The sequence below is a fragment of the Salmo salar genome, chromosome ssa17 (assembly GCF_905237065.1).
Source record: "Salmo salar chromosome ssa17, Ssal_v3.1, whole genome shotgun sequence".
NCBI lineage: Eukaryota > Metazoa > Chordata > Actinopteri > Salmoniformes > Salmonidae > Salmo > Salmo salar.
Window position 1 is genome coordinate 24,952,687 of NC_059458.1, and position 17,673 is coordinate 24,970,359.

The 17,673-nt window shown below is 50.2% G+C and overlaps 1 protein-coding gene across 2 annotated transcripts in view; it reads right to left on the minus strand.

Annotated features, from left to right (window-relative positions):
- The window catches only part of LOC106575569 (interleukin-1 receptor accessory protein-like 1), a 412,584-nt gene that overhangs the window by 210,582 nt on the left and 184,329 nt on the right, over positions 1-17,673 (minus strand). For both annotated transcript variants that reach the window (XM_045699174.1, XM_045699173.1), the window contains exon 6: positions 7,887-7,961. In XM_045699174.1, the coding sequence (XP_045555130.1) occupies positions 7,887-7,961 (75 nt within the window). The remainder of the gene's footprint in view (positions 1-7,886; positions 7,962-17,673) is intronic.

A 17,673-nucleotide genomic window follows, 5' to 3' on the forward strand; every position in this document is an offset into this window, starting at 1 on the left:
GGGAGTGGGAGGGTGTCCTCTTTATGAAGGGGTAGGGGAGTGGGAGGGTGTCCTCTTTATGAAGTGGTGGAGGTGGGGGAGTGGGAGGGTGTCCTCTTTATGAAGGGGTGGAGGTGGGGGGAGTGGGAGGGTGTCCTCTTTATGAAGGGGTAGGGGAGTGGGAGGGTGTCCTCTTTATGAAGTGGTGGAGGTGGGGGAGTGGGAGGGTGTCCTCTTTATGAAGGGGTGGAGGTGGGGGAGTGGGAGGGTGTCCTCTTTATGAACGGGTGGGGGAGTGGGAGGGTGTCCTCTTTATGAAGGGGTGGGGGAGTGGGAGGGTGTCCTCTTTATGAAGGGGTAGGGGAGTGGGAGGGTGTCCTCTTTATGAAGTGGTGGAGGTGGGGGAGTGGGAGGGTGTCCTCTTTATGAAGGGGTGGGGGAGTGGGAGGGTGTCCTCTTTATGAAGGGGTGGGGGAGTGGGAGGGTGTCCTCTTTATGAAGGGGTGGGGGAGTGGGAGGGTGTCCTCTTTATGAAGGGGTGGGGGAGTGGGAGGGTGTCCTCTTTATGAAGGGGTGGGGGTGAGGGAGTGGGAGTGGGGGGTGCTCCTCTTTATGAAGTGGTGGGGGACGGTGCTCCTCTTTATGAAGGGGTGAGGGAGTGGGGGGTGTCCTCTTTATGAAGGGGTGGGGGAGGGGGAGGGAGGGTGCTCCTCTTTATGAAGGGGTGGGGTTGGGGAGTGGGAGGGAGGGAGGGTGCTCCTCTTTATGAAGGGGTGTGATGGTGAAGGAGTGGGAGTGGGAGGGTGCTCCTCTTTATGAAGGGGTGGGGGAGTGGGAGGGTGCTCCTCTTTATGAAGGGGTGGGGGAGTGGGAGGGTGCTCCTCTTTATGAAGGGGTGAGGGAGTGGGAGGGTGTCCTCTTTATGAAGGGGTGGGGGTGGGGGAGTGGCAGGGTGCTCCTCTTTATGAAGGGGTGGGGGTGGGGGAGTGGCAGGGTGCTCCTCTTTATGAAGGGGTGGGGGAGTGGGAGGGTGCTCCTCTTTATGAAGGGGTGGGGGAGTGGGAGGGTGCTCCTCTTTATGAAGGGGTGAGGGAGTGGGAGGGTGTCCTCTTTATGAAGGGGTGGGGGTGGGGGAGTGGCAGGGTGCTCCTCTTTATGAAGGGGTGGGGGTGGGGGAGTGGGAGGGTGCTCCTCTTTATGAAGGGGTGGGGGGAGTGGGAGGGTGCTCCTCTTTATGAAGGGGTGGGGTGAGGGAGGGGGAGGTAGGGTGCTCCTCTTTATGAAGGGGTGGGGGTGGGGGAGGGTGCTGCTCTTTATGAAGGGGGTGGGGGTGGGGGAGGGTGCTGCTCTTTATGAAGGGGTGGGGGAGGGAGGGTGCGCCTCTTTATGAAGGGGTGGGGGGAGTGGGAGGGGGAGTGGGAGGGTGCTCCTCTTTATGAAGGGGTGGGGGTGGGGGAGGGTGCTGCTCTTTATGAAGGGGTGGGGGAGTGGGAGGGGGAGGGAGGGTGCTCCTCTTTATGAAGGGGTGGGGGAGTGGGAGGGGGAGGGAGGGTGCTCCTCTTTATGAAGGGGTGGGGGAGTGGGAGGGGGAGGGAGGGAGGGTGCTCCTCTTTATGAAGGGGTGGGGGAGTGGGAGGGGGAGGGAGGGAGGGTGCTCCTCTTTATGAAGGGGTGGGGGAGTGGGAGGGGGAGGGAGGGTGCGCCTCTTTATGAAGGGGTGGGGGAGTGGGAGGGGGAGGGAGGGTGCTCCTATATGGGGTCTCTGAGTCACCACAATTCTCTTTGGATAGAAGGTACAGTACAGTGTTGTACTCACTGACTATACTAAGAGCATTATGATAAAAGCATTATGAAACATCCATCCTTGGGAAAATACAGACATCGGATCAGGACCACGGTGAAACACATTGCTTTTTGTTTGGTCTACTTTTAGACAGGGTGGGACATCGGATCAGGACCACGGTGAAACACATTACTTTTTGTTTGGTCTACTTTTAGACAGGGTGGGATGTTATTTACATTAGCAGGCAAACATGTCATCACTTCTTTAGGCTGCCAAAGGTCAATACAGGTTCACCATTTCCTCTGCTGACTAATCTCTCATGAGAACACACCTAGAGTGAGTTAGCTAGGAGGAAACATTCCCATAATGCAACACTGTGAACATAATGCATCTAATGGTGTAACAGACTCACCGACACAATGATGTATCTGATTTGTTCTGCTGGGCGGGCCTTGAGGAGACACAGTAATGCTGCCCACCCAGGGCCACAGCAAGCATTTATACAACACGTTTTAATTAAAGAACTATTAGGGAATCGATTGTGAAATGGTAAGAGAAAAAATAGGTGTTGATTAATTTGGGCCTGCAGTTTACGGCTCCCTCTCTGTTCATCTCCTGTCCTCCTCCATTGCTTCTCCTCTTTCTCCATCTCTCCTCTCCCTTCCTCCCTGCTGTCTCTTCTGTCATTTCTCCTCTCCCCCATTACTCTCCTCTCGTTTCCTCCATCTCTCATCATCCTTCCTTCCCTCCTTCACTCATGCTCTCTCCCTCACCCCCCCTCTCTCTATTCTTCCCTTTCTCCATCCCTCCTCCTCTCTTCTCTTCCTCCTTCTCTCGTGCTCGCCTAATTAACTGTCAACTGTAGCCATTTATGTTTCTATATTTTATAAGGGAATGAATATTAAACATTCCCCTCTCTCTTCTCTCTCTCCCCTCTCTCCCCTCTCCACCCCCTCCATCCCTTCTCTCCACCCCCTCTCACTCTCTCTCCCCTCTCCATCCCCTCTCCATCCCCTCTCTCAACCTCCTCTACACCCTCTCTCCCCTCTCCATCCCCTCTCCCACCCTCCCCTCTACACCCTCTCCACCCCCTCTCTTCTCTCTCCACCCCCTCACTCCCCTCTCTCCCCTCTCCACCCCCCTCTCCACCCCCTCTCCCACCCTCCCCTCTCCACCCCCTCACTCCCCGATCCAACACCTCTCTCCACTTTCTACCCCCTCACTCCCCTCTCTCCCAACTCCACCACTTCTCTCCCCATCTCTCCTCTCCCTCTCTCCCCTATACAACCCCTCTCTCCCCTCTCCAACCCCTCTCTCCCCCCTCACTCCCCTCTCTCCCCTCTCCACCCCTTCTCTCCCCATCTCTCCTCTCCCTCTCTCCCCTATACAACCCCTCTCTCCCCTCTCCAACCCCTCTCTCCCCTCTCCACCCCCTCACTCCCCTCTCTCTCCTCTCCAACCCCTCTCTCCACTTTCTACCCCCTCACTTACTATCCTGTCTGAGGTGGTGACATGAACATGTTACCGTGACGATGAGAGTAAGTGACAGGATTTTGTATAGCTGGAACTTCAAACAGGCTCCCCCACATATATTATGAATATGTGACTGGGAAACCATATCAAAGCACGGGTGAGCATAAAAACACAGGACCCCCAGCAATCCAGATACACTGCTGTCTGATCTCTTCCATGTTGAAACATTTTTTTATTTTTTTATTTCACCTTTATTTAAGCAGGTAGGCTAGTTGAGAACAAGTTCTCATTTGGAACTGCGACCTGGCCAAGATAAAGCGTAGCAATTCGACACATACAACAACACAGAGTTACACATGGAATAAACAAAGCATACAGTCAATAATACAGTAGAACAAAAGAAAACAAAAAGTCTATATACAGTGAGTGCAAATGAGGTAAGTTAAGGCAATAAATAGGCCATGGTGGCGAAGTAATTACAATATAGCAATTAAACACTGGAATGGTAGATGTGCAGAGGATGAATTTGCAAGTAGAGATACTGGGGTGCAAAGGAGCAAGATAAATAAATAAATACAGTATGGGGATGAGGTAGGTAGATAGATGGGCTGTTTACAGATGGGCTATGTACAGGTGCAGTGATCTGTGAGCTGCTCTGACAGCTGGTGCTTAAACCTAGTGAGGGAGATATGAATCTCCAGCTTCAGTGATTTTTGCAGTTCGTTCCAGTCATTGGCAGCAGAGAACTGGAAGGAAAGGCGGCCAAAGTAGGAATTGGCTTTGGGGGTGACCAGTGAGATATACCTGCTGGAGCGCATGCTACGAGTGGGTGCTGCTATGGTGACCAGTGAGCTGAGATAAGGCGGGGCTTTACCTATCAGAGACTTGTAGATAACCTGTAGCCAGTGGGTTTGGCGACGAGTATGAAGCGAGGGCCAACCAACGAGAGCGTACAGGTCACAATGGTGGGTAGTGTATGGGGCTTTGGTGACAAAACGGATGGCACTGTGATAGACTGCATCCAGTTTGTTGAGTAAAGTGTTGGAGGCTATTTTATAGATGACATCACCGAAGTCGAGGATCGGTAGCATGGTCAGTTTTACGAGGGTGTGTTTGGGAGCATGAGTGAAGGATGCTTTGTTGCGATATAGGAAGCCGATTCTAGATTTCATTTTGGATTGGAGATGCTTAATAATGTGAGTCTGGAAGGATAGTTTACAGTCTAACCAGACACCCAGGTATTTGTAGTTACCCACGTATTCTAAGTCAGAGCCGTCCAGAGTAGTGATGCTGGACGGGCGAGCAGGTGCGGGCAGTGATCGATTGAATAGCATGCATTTAGTTTTACCTGCGTTTAAGAGCAGTTGGAGGCCACGGAAGGAGAGTTGTATGGCATTGAAGCTCATCTGGATGTTAGTTAACACAGTGTCCAAAGAGGGGCCAGAAGTATACAGAATGGTGTCGTCTGTGTAGAGGTGGATCAGAGAATCACCAGCAGCAAGAGCAACATCATTGATGTATACAGAGAAGAGAGTCGGCCCGAGAATTGAACCCTGTGGCACACCCATAGAGACTGCCAGAGGTCCGATTTGACACACTGAACTCTATCAGAGAAGTAGTTGGTAAACCAGGCGAGGCAATCATTTGAGAAACCAAGGCTGTCGAGTCTGCCAATAAGAATGTGGTGATTGACAGAGTCGAAAGCCTTGGCCAGGTCGATGAATACGGCTGCACAGTAATGTCTCTTATCGATGGTGGTTAGGATGTCGTTTAGGACCTTGAGCATGGCTGAGATGCACCCATGACCAGCTCTGAAACCAGATTGCAAAGCGGAGAATGTACGGTGGGATTCGAAATGGTCTGTAATCTGTTTGTTAACTTGGCTTTCGAAGACCTTAGAAAGACAGATATACGTCCGTAGAAGTTTGGGTCTAGAGTGTTACCCCCTTTGAAGAGGGGGATGACCGCAGCAGCTTTCCAGTCTTTGGGAATCTCAGCCGATACGAAAGAGAGGTTGAACAGGCTAGTAATAGGGGTTGCAACAATTTCGGCAGATCATTTTAGAAAGAGAGGGTCCAGATTGTCTAGCCCGGCTGATTTGTATGGGTCCAGATTTTGCAGCTCTTTCTGAACATCAGCTATCTGGATTTGGGTGAAGGAGAAATGGTGGGGGCTTTGGCGGGTTGCTGTGGAGGCTGCCGGGCAGTTGACCAGGGTACGGGTAGCCAGGTGGAAAGCATGGCCAGCCGTAGAGAAATGCTTATTGAAATTCTCAATTATAGTGGATTTATCGGTGGTAACAGTGTTTCCTAGCCTCAGAGCAGTGGGCAGCTGGGAGGAGGTGCTCTTATTCTCTATGGACTTTACAGTGTCCCAGAACTTTTTTGAGTTAGTACTACAGGATGCAAATTTCTGTTTGAAAAAGCTAGCCTTAGCTTTTCTAACTGCCTGTGTATATTTGTTCCAAACTTCCCTGAAAAGTTGCATATCGCGAGGGCTATTCGATGCTAATGCAGAACGCCACAGGATGTTTTTGTGCTGGTCAAGGGCAGACAGGTCTGGAGTGAACCAAGGACTATATCTATTCCTAGTTCAATTTTTTTTTGAGTGGGTAATGCTTATTTAAGATGGTGAGGAATGCACTTTTAAAGAATAGCCAGGCATCATCTACCGACGGGATGAGGTCAATGTCATTCCAGGATACCCCGGCCAGATCGATTAGAAAGGCCTGCTTGCAGAAGTGTTTTAGGGAGCGTTTGACAGTGATGAGGGGTGGTCGTTTGGTCGCAGACCCATTACGGATGCAGGCAATGAGGCAGTGATCACTGAGATCTTGATTGAAAACAGCAGAGGTGTATTTGGAGGGCGGGTTAGTTAGGATGATATCTATGAGGGTGCCCGTGTTTACGGATTTGGGGTTGTACCTGGTAGGTGAGATTGAGGGCATCAATCTTAGATTGTAGGATGGCTGGGGTGTTAAGCATGTCCCAGTTTAGGTCACCTAGTAGCACGAGCTCAGAAGATAGATGGGGGGCAATCAATTCACGTATGGTATCGAGGGCACAGCTGGTGGCAGAGGGAGGTCTATAGCAAGCGGCAACAGTGAGAGACTTGTTTCTGGAAAGGTGCATTTTTAGAAGTAGAAGCTCGAATTGTTTGGGTACAGACTTGGATAGTAATACAGAACTCTGCAGGCTATCTTTGCAGTAGATTGCAACACCGCCCCCTTTGGCAGTTCTATCTTGGCGGAAAATGTTATAGTTAGAAACATGTTTGGATACAGAGGAGATGAACAGTGTCTACAGTATTTACTGTGAATTTTACATCTGTGATTTGACTGCTGCCTTAGTTGCTCAGTAGAGCCTATGGCCTTAGCACTGTCAGTGAATGGACTGCGTAGAATCACCCTCCATCCCCAAACATTTTATCTGATAAACCCAGCCCAGCTTTTATCTGACATAATTTTAAACCACATAATGACTCGCACCTCTTTTCCTGATTGCCACGTTGTACCTCCGCCTCCTGTGTTCATCACCGTGACACATTTACATCAAAGGAAAACCTCCATCATGACCCATTTTCTCTCCCTCCGCAGCTGCTTGTGCTTTAGGCCAATCACAGCGCGGCAGGAAGTATCCCATGTATCCCTGTGATGAGCGGCTGGTTAGGCACACTAATGAACATCATTCATGCTCAGTCACTGTATTCAGGCCAATCATCAGTAGGAATACTAACATCAACCCATCTTAAATGATTGAAAGGTTAATTCCCCATATTATCCAGGTGATCAAACACAGACAGCGTCCATGTTGTATGTTGAGGTAAACCAGATCAGATGCTTTTCGCCATTCAGAGAACATACAGGATTCAACATGTCGGATCGCTGCGGAGCTCTCAAGTGCTCCCTGTGTCCAAGTTGATTTTGCCTTCCAAATAAAGCATCGCTGGCAATTTCATCTTTAATTTCAAGTAGTGTGATATATACTGAGTGGGCTATACTGAGAGGCCCATATTGACTCAAATCAAATCAAAGTTTATTAGTCACATGCAACGAATACATCACGACTCCAATACTTCCCACAGTTGTGTCAAGTTGGCTGGATGTCCTTCAGGTGCTGGACCATTCTTGATACACACGGGAAACTGACACACTCAAACCGGTGCTCCTGGCATCTACTACCATACCCCGTTCAAAGGCACTTAAATATTTTGTCTTGCCCATTCACCTTCTGAATTGCACACATACACAATCCATGTCTCAATTGTCTCAAATCTTAAAAATCCTTCTTTTACCTGTCTCCTCCGCTTCATCTATACTGATTGAAGTGGATTTAACAAGTGACATCAATAAGGGGTCATAGCTTTTATCTGGATTCACCTGGTCAGTCTATGTCATGGAAAGAGCAGTTTCTGTACACTCAGTTTAAATTGTCCCCGTAATCTCAGTAATAAGCACACTGGATGGTTTTCCATTCACAGCAGGCTAAACTGAGTGTCTAGCCTACCCATTTTGAATCAATGCAAATATCCCTTGGTAAAATGATCTACTAAGGTAAAACAGTACTGTGGTACTAATAGTGGCCATATCTTTGGTTAACGTAGCACACAGAGACAGTGCTTGTCTGGGAACATAAACCCGTTGGTGTCTTACCTAACTGCAGCTCCAGGATGCTGAGTTTGCTTTCTGAGGGGAACAGGATCTTTGGAGGCTTGTCTGTCAGAGGGGCTGGAAGACAAAAAGAAAACATTTCAATTCATTTCCACACTTCTGACATTTGTCCATTGAGCCATATACTTATCAAAATGTCTTCATAAACCCGAGCACAGCGCTGAAGAGCGAGCTGAGAATACAGTGCAGACACAGTATGGAAGCTGAAGCAGTAGACAGAGGGAAACTGTTAAAGGATATCCCCTTCTCCAAAAGCCTCCAACATCAATCTACTTCAAAACTTTACCCTGGCAACCGTTTTTAATCCCAGCTAACGGCTTCAGTACCTTGTGGACCAAGCACGTCAGTGACTCCACTGGCTGTGCTACAGTGTGAACATGGATTCAGGTTGGATGGGTATTTACCCCAAAACCCCGGTTTATTCTCTGTTATGTAGGGAAGGTCTTCAGTAGCGTTCACGGATATCTTAGCAGCTATTTACATATGTCACATTCATATGTCACATTCATATGTCAGATTGTTGCGACGACTCGTCACAGCAGAACAAAATACCTATAAATAATCCATTGGTGAATTTCCTTCAACCTCGATGTTGAGTTAGATGGATCAAGCCAGCCACAGAGGGAGGACAAGGAGAAATATGTAGTGTGTGACTGGAAGTGCTATCCTGTCATGATGAGCTTAATCGTATCAAGCTGCTCGTTTTTCAGCCGCCCGGATTCCAACTTGCGTACGGTCCGGATGCATTTAAAGGGGCTACGTTCGGTTTAGTCTTAGTGTATTCTCAGACTACACAGAGAGAATACATCTAATATCCATATTCTGTGAAGTGCAAGCCTATTTACCATAAACGTAAAAAAATGTATCCGCGCTGCAATGAAACACTCTTGGGTACGACATATGGCATCGCTGAAATCTGTATTTGTATTGTTGTTCAAAGCCTTTAACTCAGAGGCAAATAACTGGTGGTGGTGGTGGCACTGTATACTGTAAGAAGCAGTGGCAACATAAATAAGCTTTACAAAGGAGGAGGTAGGAACCCAGGAAGTGCTTTAGATACTTCATACTCATACAGATGCTGGATCTTAATTTGATCACAGCAGGAAATGTTTGCAATTTCCACTTGTGTCAGACTTGATTTGCCCTAACTAAAAATGTATCACCCCCTACAAAAATATACATTAATTATAATCCACACAATAATTCACATTTCCTGTTGCTGCAGGATTATCTTCCTGCTGTTGGTCAAATTAAGAGCTGTACTTGTCATCCTTCTTGTCAACTAATGTTCTCTGTCCAATAGAGTGTTCGGCTTTTTATCTGGTTCTATAGCTTCACATGTCATATTTACCAAAAGTAATGACTAATCATGCTCATTATTCACAATGTAAAGGTCAGTGACTTCTGCAGCTAATGCATCAGCTAAAGAGGTCAGCTGTACATTAAACAGCACATGAACACATGCACGGTGGATATAACAGTTAAAAGAATGGACAAAAGCAATCTAGTACAATGACAAAACTAGTTGGGTCTTCCCTTAGACCTGAATTCAAACTGATCATTAATGGAAGGTTTCTTATGTAACATATTTCCTATGAGACAAGTAAAATCTTCTTCTGATCAGCAATTATCTCTTCTCCCCCCCCATGTTCTACTGTAGATATGCATAATTAATGAACACTTGTTTGATACTGCAGCGATGATAAAATCGTAGCTATGAGAGGTCACAGATGATTCACCATTGTGAAGATACTAGTTTTCTGTCTGTTTCGACCCCCATTGGAATACACCAGCCCCAATTAGGCCTAGCGAGAAGTAACAAAAGATCTGCACTTAGGGCCATCCCATGATCATTAGTGCTTAATTGGGCACCCTCTTCAAAGTGGCATTGGAAAGTCCTCATATCTAAGATAATTTATTTAAGAGTAGTAAGAGTATGAACAATCAGTCTGAGTGTGAAAACGGTCAGGGAGAAACTCTTATAGGGGAATGAATTCTGGCACAAAACAACATGGCAGCTGTAGAGTTGGTAGTAGTCAGAGGTGTAGGTACACTGTGTGGTGTTTCCTGTATGTGTTGCCAGTCTAGTCTGCTTGCTCATTAAAGAACAGCAGTTGAATGTGTTCATTTATCATCAGGTACAAACAGCCTTCACTAAATCTTTTTGGGGGGATACCTGTGTCTTTCTATCCAGTGTTGCAACAATTTGCCATGGTCCATACTGCTTTGCAACTGCAGCTTGGTGAACCAAAAGTAGGACTGAAAAAGGTCATTGATGTACCATACACAGTCTTAGTGAAAAATAACCTCTTTGGAGCAAAATGGATGACATTTGGGAGTCAATGGTTCTCATTTGACACATTAAAGTCTATTCTCTGGTGACTGTGTGAAATGACTCTCCATCATGCAGTGATAATGTGGTGCCGTCTCAATTCATGACTAATGAGCCAAACCACGACACCGTCCCCATTCGGAGAGAGAGAGAGGGCCGAGACCAAATCGTGACACCAAAACTCGTTAGTTACGAACTCAAACTAGAGCCTCGATCCACAAAATGTTTCCCTGGCGGGAGCACGAGCAAAGCTCCGCTCACGGAAAATCTCATTATGTTAATTTTCTTTATGAAATATGCATTGAATATTTTGTTTAATCACGACATGAAAAAGAAAACACAGTCGTTCCCGAAAATGATTAGTCCAACATGAGGCAGGCATGAACAGGGTACAAAAAGTCTGTGGACGCCATTTTGGCAGGAGGGTGACCATAGTTCTGATAACTGAAAGAGAGAAACTGAGCAGTACTTTGATATGATGAGAACTCATAGTAGTACCACAGTGGACTCAACATTGACCAATTATAGGCCAAACACAATATGTATTCAGAGTTTCCTAAATCCATTGGTATTGACTGTGAGGCAGAATATTAATAACCTTAATCCATTGGTATTGACTGTGAGGCAGAATATTAATAACCTTAATCCATTGGTATTGACTGTGAGGCAGAATATTAATAACCTAAATCCATTGGTATTGACTGCGAGGCAGAATATTAATAACCTAAATCCATTGGTATTGACTGCGAGGCAGAATATTAATAACCTAAATCCATTGGTATTGACTGTGAGGCAGAATATTAATAACCTGAATCCATTGGTATTGACTGTGAGGCAGAATATTGATAACCTAAATCCATTGGTATTGACTGTGAGGCAGAATATTAATAACCTAAATCCATTGGTATTGACTGTGAGGCAGAATATTAATAACCTAAATCCATTGGTATTGACTGTGAGGAAGAATATTAATAACCTAAATCCATTGGTATTGACTGTGAGGCAGAATATTAATAACCTAAATCCATTGGTATTGACTGAGGCAGAATATTAATAGTGGATTGCTTGGTGAGATTCATATCACACATTACCATTGATGTAACCAGTTATGGATTTATCTGATTGTAATTTCTTCTTTGAGATGACTAGAGACATTCACAGACACAGACGCACACACACAGAGTAGGTACTGTATTGTAGGCTCTCCTCAGGGACTGGCTAGAGATGTAGCTGGACCTGGATGGAGCCACCTACCTACACGACCTTCCCTATCTCCATAGGATTCTGGAGCTAACTGCCTCTCAGTCCCTGTCTCTGTAGGGTTCTGGAGGTACCTGACTACGCTTCCCTGTCTCTGTAGGGTTCTGGAGCTATCTGACTACACTTCCCTGTCTCTGTAGGGTTCTGGAGCTACCTGACTACACTTCCCTGTCTCTGTAGGTTTCTAGAGCAACCTGACTACCCTTCCCTGTCTCTCACCTCCTCCCTGTAGGCTGTCTCGTCGTTGTTGATGATCAAGCCTACCACTGTAGTGTCGTCAGCAAACTAGATGATTGAGTTGGAGGCATGCATGGCTATGCAGTCATGGGTGAACAGGGAGTACAGGAGAGGGCTGAGAACGCACCCTTGTGGGGCCCCAGTGTTGAGGATCAGCGGAGTGGAGATGTTGTTTCCTACATTCACCCCCTGGGGGCGGCCGTCAGGAAGTCCAGGACCCAGTTGCACAGGGCGGGGTCGAGACCCAGGGTCTCAAGCTTAATGATGAGTTTGGAGGGTACTATGGTGTTGAATGCTGAGCTGTAGTCAATGAACAGCATTCTTACATAGGTATTCAGTGTGCAATGTGATGGCGATTGAATAGTCTGTGCACCTATTGGGGTGGTAAGCAAATTGGAGTGGGTCTAGGGTGACTAGTAGGGTGGAGGTTATATGATCCTTGACTCGTCTCTCAAAGCACTTCATGATGACAGAAGTGAGTGCTACGGGGCGGTAGTCATTTAGTTCAGTAACCTTAGCTTTCTTGGGAACAGAAACAATGGTGGCCATCGTGAAGCATGTGGGGACAGCAGACTGGGATTGATTGAATATGTCCGTAAACACACTAGCCAGCTGGTCTGCGCATGATTTGAGGACACGGCTGGGGATGGCGTTTAGGCCGGCAGCCTTGCGAGGGTTAACACGTTTAAATGTTTTACTCACGTCGGCCACAGAGAAGGAGAGCCCACAGTCTTTGGTAGCGGGCTGTGTCGGTGGCACTGTATTGTCCTCAAAGTGCGCAAAGAAGTTGTTTAGTTTGTCTGGGCGTAAGACGTCGATGTCCGCGACAGGACTGTTTTTTTTTTGTAATCCGTGATTTTTATGTAGATCCTGCCACATACTTCTCCTGTCTGAGCCGTTGAATTGCGACTCCACTTTGTCTCTATACTGACACTTGTTTGTTTGATTGCCTTACAGAGGGAATAACTACAATGTTTGTATTTGGCCATGTTTCCAGTCGCCTTGTGTCATGATTCCCACCGACGGTGGCGCCCCCTCCTGCTCGGGTGGCGCTCGGCGGTCGTCGTCACCGGCCTATTAGCTACTACCGATCCCTTTTTGGTTTTCCCTTTTTTTGGTTTTGGGCACCTGTGGCCAATTAGCTATTAGAGGGGGTATTTAGTTCAGCTGGCCCGTCTGTTGTTTGTGCGGGATTAATTTGTGTGCATTGACGAAGTGTTGTTCGTCGGCTTTACCTGGTCGTCTATTTTGTATTTTATTCCCTATGGTTGGGAACTTTTGTTTATCCTGTGTGATTAAAAACACCACTCCCTGTGTTCGCTGCTTCCTGCGCCTCATTCCTCCTACCCGACTACCGAAGCCGTTACGGAATCCCGCACCACTGAAAAAGGCATGGAATCAACGGGAGCAGCGGGCACTCCTCTTCCTTCGATGGAGGAATGTGTGCTTCACCACACCGCATCGGATCAGCGATGGACCAGATGATGGAGAGGATGGACCGATGGGAGAGAAGTGGAATCCTCTCTCCACCTCCACCTCCTCCGATACAGCCACCTTCGCCTCCCACTACGTCTGGCTCTGGCGCGCTTCGTTTGGCGCTCCCAAGGGAGTACGATGGTGCGGCGGCTGGGTGCCAGGGGTTTTTGCTCCAGCTTGAGCTGTACCTGGCCACCGTCAGACCTGCTCCTACAGGAGAGGAGAGCGTGAGTGCCCTCGTTTCCTGCCTGACGGGCCGGTCTCTGGAATGGGCTAATGCGGTCTGGAACAGCCCAGACTCGGCGAGGGACCACTATCCAGAGTTCACCCGCCGCTTTCGGGCCGTGTTCGACCACCCTCCAGAAGGAAGAGCGGCGGGTGAACGGCTGTTCCACCTCAGGCAGGAGATGAGGAGTGCTCAGGACTTCGCGCTGGAGTTCAGGACCTTGGCTGCTGGGGCGGGGTGGAACGACAGGGCCCTCATGGACCACTACCGCTGCAGTCTCCGGGCGGACGTCCGCAGGGAGCTGGCCTGTCGGGACACAGCTCTGTCCCTGGACGAGCTTATAGACATGTCCATCCGTCTCGACAATTTGCTGGCTGCCCGCGGGCGTTCGGAGAGGGTCCTGCCCGTTCCACCCCCGTGCACCCCGCCCCTACCCCTATGGAGGTAGGGGGGGCCGTGCCAAGGGGCACCAGAGGAGGTGACTCCTCCTGCACCAGCTGTGGTCGGAGAGGACACACGGCCGACCGGTGCTGGAGGAGCCAGTCTGGGAGTCGAGAGGGCAGGCAGAACACTTCTCGGTCACCTCAGGTGAGTCAGCACCAGAGTCACCCAGAACCCCCTGTTGGTCACGTGTTTTTACCTGTTTTGTTTACCAAATTTTTTCCCTCTTCCCAGCATAGGGCGCTAGTCGATTCAGGCGCAGCTGGGAACTTAATGGATCGTGGACTTGCCATCAAGCTGGGCATTCCGCGGGTGCCGTTAGATTCCCCCTTCACCGTGCACTCCCTAGATAGCCGACCATTAGGGTCAGGGCTAATCAGGGAGTCTACAGTGCCACTGGACATGGTAACGCAGGGGAATCATAAGGAACGCATTCGTTTTTTCCTAATTGATTCGCCTGCGTTTCCGGTGGTGCTAGGGGTCCCCTGGCTGGCTGGTCACAATCCCCGTATTTCGTGGAAACAGGGGGTTCTCCAGGGGTGGTCAGAGGAGTGTTCAGGGAGGTGTCTAGGAGTTTCCATAGGTGCCACGTTGGTGGAAAGTCCAGACCAGGTGTCCACTGTGCGCATTCCCCCTGAATACGCCGATTTGGCGATCGCTTTTTGTAAAAAGAGGGCGACCAAATTACCACCTCATCAACAGGGGGATTGTGCGATAGATCTCCAGGTTAACGCTGCACTTCCCAGGAGTCACGTGTACCCCTTGTCACAGGAGGAGACGGCGGTTATGGAGACATATGTCACGGAATCCCTGGGACAGGGGTACATTCGGCCCTCCATCTCACCCGCTTCCTCGAGTTTCTTTTTTGTGAAGAAAAAGGAGGGAGGTCTGCGTCCGTGCATTGATTACCAAGGTCTAAACGCTATCACGGTGGGGTTTAGTTACCCACTACCTCTCATCGCTACGGCGGTGGAATCATTTCACGGAGCACAGTTCTTCACAAAACTGGATCTCAGGAGCGCGTATAACCTGGTGCGTATCAAGAAGGGAGACGAGTGGAAAACCGCCTTTAGTACCACATCGGGCCATTATGAGTACCTCGTCATGCCGTATGGGTTGAAAAATGCTCCAGCCGTCTTTCAATCCTTTGTTGACGAAATGCTCAGGGACCTGCACGGGCAGGGCATGATAGTCTATATCGATGACATTCTGATATATTCCGCCACCCGCTCCGCGCATGTGTCCCTGGTACGCAAGGTGCTTGGTAGACTGCTGGAGCATGATCTATACGTTAAGGCTGAGAAGTGTGAGTTTTCCAAACGAGCCGTCTCCTTTCTGGGTTCATCGCATTTCCACCACGGGGGTGGTGATGGAGTGTGACCGCGTTAAGGCCGTGCGTAATTGGCCGACTCCAACCACGGTGAAGGAGGTGCAGCGCTTCTTAGGCTTTGCCAATTACTACCGGAGGTTTATCCGGGGTTTTGGCCAGGTAGCGGCTCCCATTACCTCACTGCTGAAGGGGGGGGCGGTGGGTTTGCTATGGTCGACGGAGGCGGACGGAGCCTTCAAGAAGTTGAAGACGCTGTTCACCGACGCACCCGTGTTGGCGCACCCGGACCCGTCTTTAGCGTTCATAGTGGAGGTGGACGCATCCGAGGCTGGGGTGGGTGCCGTGCTATCACAGCGCTCGGGTACGCCATCGAAACTCCGTCCCTGCGCTTTCTTTTCGAAGAAGCTCAGTTCAGCGGAGCGCAACTACGATGTGGGGGACAGGGAGTTGCTAGCGGTGGTCAAAGCCCTGAGGGTGTGGCGGCACTGGCTTGAGGGGGCTAAGCACCCCTTTCTCATCTGGACCGACCACCCAAACCTGGAGTACATCCGGGCAGCGAGGAGACTGAATCCACGTCAGGCGAGGTGGGCCATGTTCTTCGCCTGGTTTAGGTTTACCATCTCCTATAGACCGGGTTCCCTGAATACTAAAGCCGACGCGCTGTCCCGTCTCTATGACACGGAGGACCGGCCCATCGATCCAACTCCCATCATTCCAGCGTCTAGGCTGGTGGCACCAGTGGTATGGGAGGTGGACGCGGACATTGAGCGGGCATTGGTGTTGGAACCTGCGCCTGCGCAGGTGGCCGTGGGGCGCATGTATGTGCCGCTCGGTGTTCGTGATCGTTTGATTCGGTGGGCGCACACGCTACCTACTGCGGGTCATCCTGGTGAGACGAGGACAGTACGGAGTCTAAGGGGGAAGTACTGGTGGCCCACCTTGGCGAAGGACGTGAGGTCCTATGTCTCTTCCTGTTCGGTATGTGCCCAGAGTAAGGCTCCTAGGCATCTACCGAGAGGGAAGTTACAACCCCTCCCCGTTCCACAACGACCATGGTCGCACCTGTCCATTGACTTCTTGACAGATCTTCCCCCCCTCTCAGGGGAACACGGCGATTCTGGTGGTTGTGGATCGGTTCTCTAAGTCCTGCCGTCTCCTCCCATTGCCCGGCCTCCCTACGGCCTGCAGACTGCGGAGGCCCTATTTACCCACGTCTTCCGGCACTTCGGGGTGCCGGAGGACATTGTCTCTGATCGAGGTTCCCAGTTCACATCCAGGGTCTGGAGAGCGTTTATGGAGCGGCTGGGGGTCTCGGTCAGTTTGACCTCCGGTTATCACCCCGAGAGCAATGGGCAGGCGGAGAGGGTGAACCAGGAGGTGGGCAGGTTCCTGAGGTCGTATTGCCAGGACCGGCCAGGGGAGTGGGCGAGGTATATTCCCTGGGCTGAATTAGCCCAGAACTCACTTCGCCACTCCTCTACTAACATATCACCCTTTCAGTGTGTGTGGAGCCAGACCGAGGCTCCTGCGGTGGAGGACTGGGTCCAGCACTCCAAGGAGACCTGGAGAGCCGTCCAGGACTCACTAAAGGAGGCCAGTGCACGGCAGAAGAGGAGTGCTGACCGCCACCGCAGTGAGGCGCCCGTGTTCGCACCGGGAGACAGGGTCTGGCTCTCGACCCGGAACCTGCCCCTCCGCGTGCCCTGCCGGAAGCTGGGGCCGCAGTGTGTGGGGCCCTTCAAAGTCCTGAGGAGGATAAACGAGGTGTGTTATCGGTCGAAACTCCCTTCCTATTACCGCATTAACCCCTCGTTTCATGTGTCTCTCCTCAGGCCGGTGGTAGCTGGTCCCCTTCAGGAAAATGAAGTGCCGGAGGTCCCTCCGTCCCCTCTGGACATCGGGGGGTCCCCGGCGTACAGCATTCGGGCCATTCTGGACTCTAGACGCCGGGCGAGGGGCCTGCAGTACCTCGTAGACTGGGAGGGGTACGGCCCGGAGGAGAGGTGCTGGGTGCCGGCGGAGGACGTCCTGGACCCATCTATGTTGAGGGATTTCCACCACCTCCGTCCGGATCGCCCTGCACCTCGCCCTCCGGGTCGACCTCGAGGCCGGTGTCGGCGCGCTGCGGGAGCCGCGCGTCAGGAGGGGGGTACTGTCACGATTCCCACCGACGGTGGCGCCCCCTCCTGCTTGGGTGGCGCTCGGCGGTCGTCGTCACCGGCCTATTAGCTACTACCGATCCCTTTTTGGTTTTCCCTTTTTTTGGTTTTGGGCACCTGTGGCCAATTAGCTATTAGAGGGGGTATTTAGTTCAGCTGGCCCGTCTGTTGTTTGTGCGGGATTAATTTGTGTGCATTGACGAAGTGTTGTTCGTCGGCTTTACCTGGTCGTCTATTTTGTATTTTATTCCCTATGGTTGGGAACTTTTGTTTATCCTGTGTGATTAAAAACACCACTCCCTGTGTTC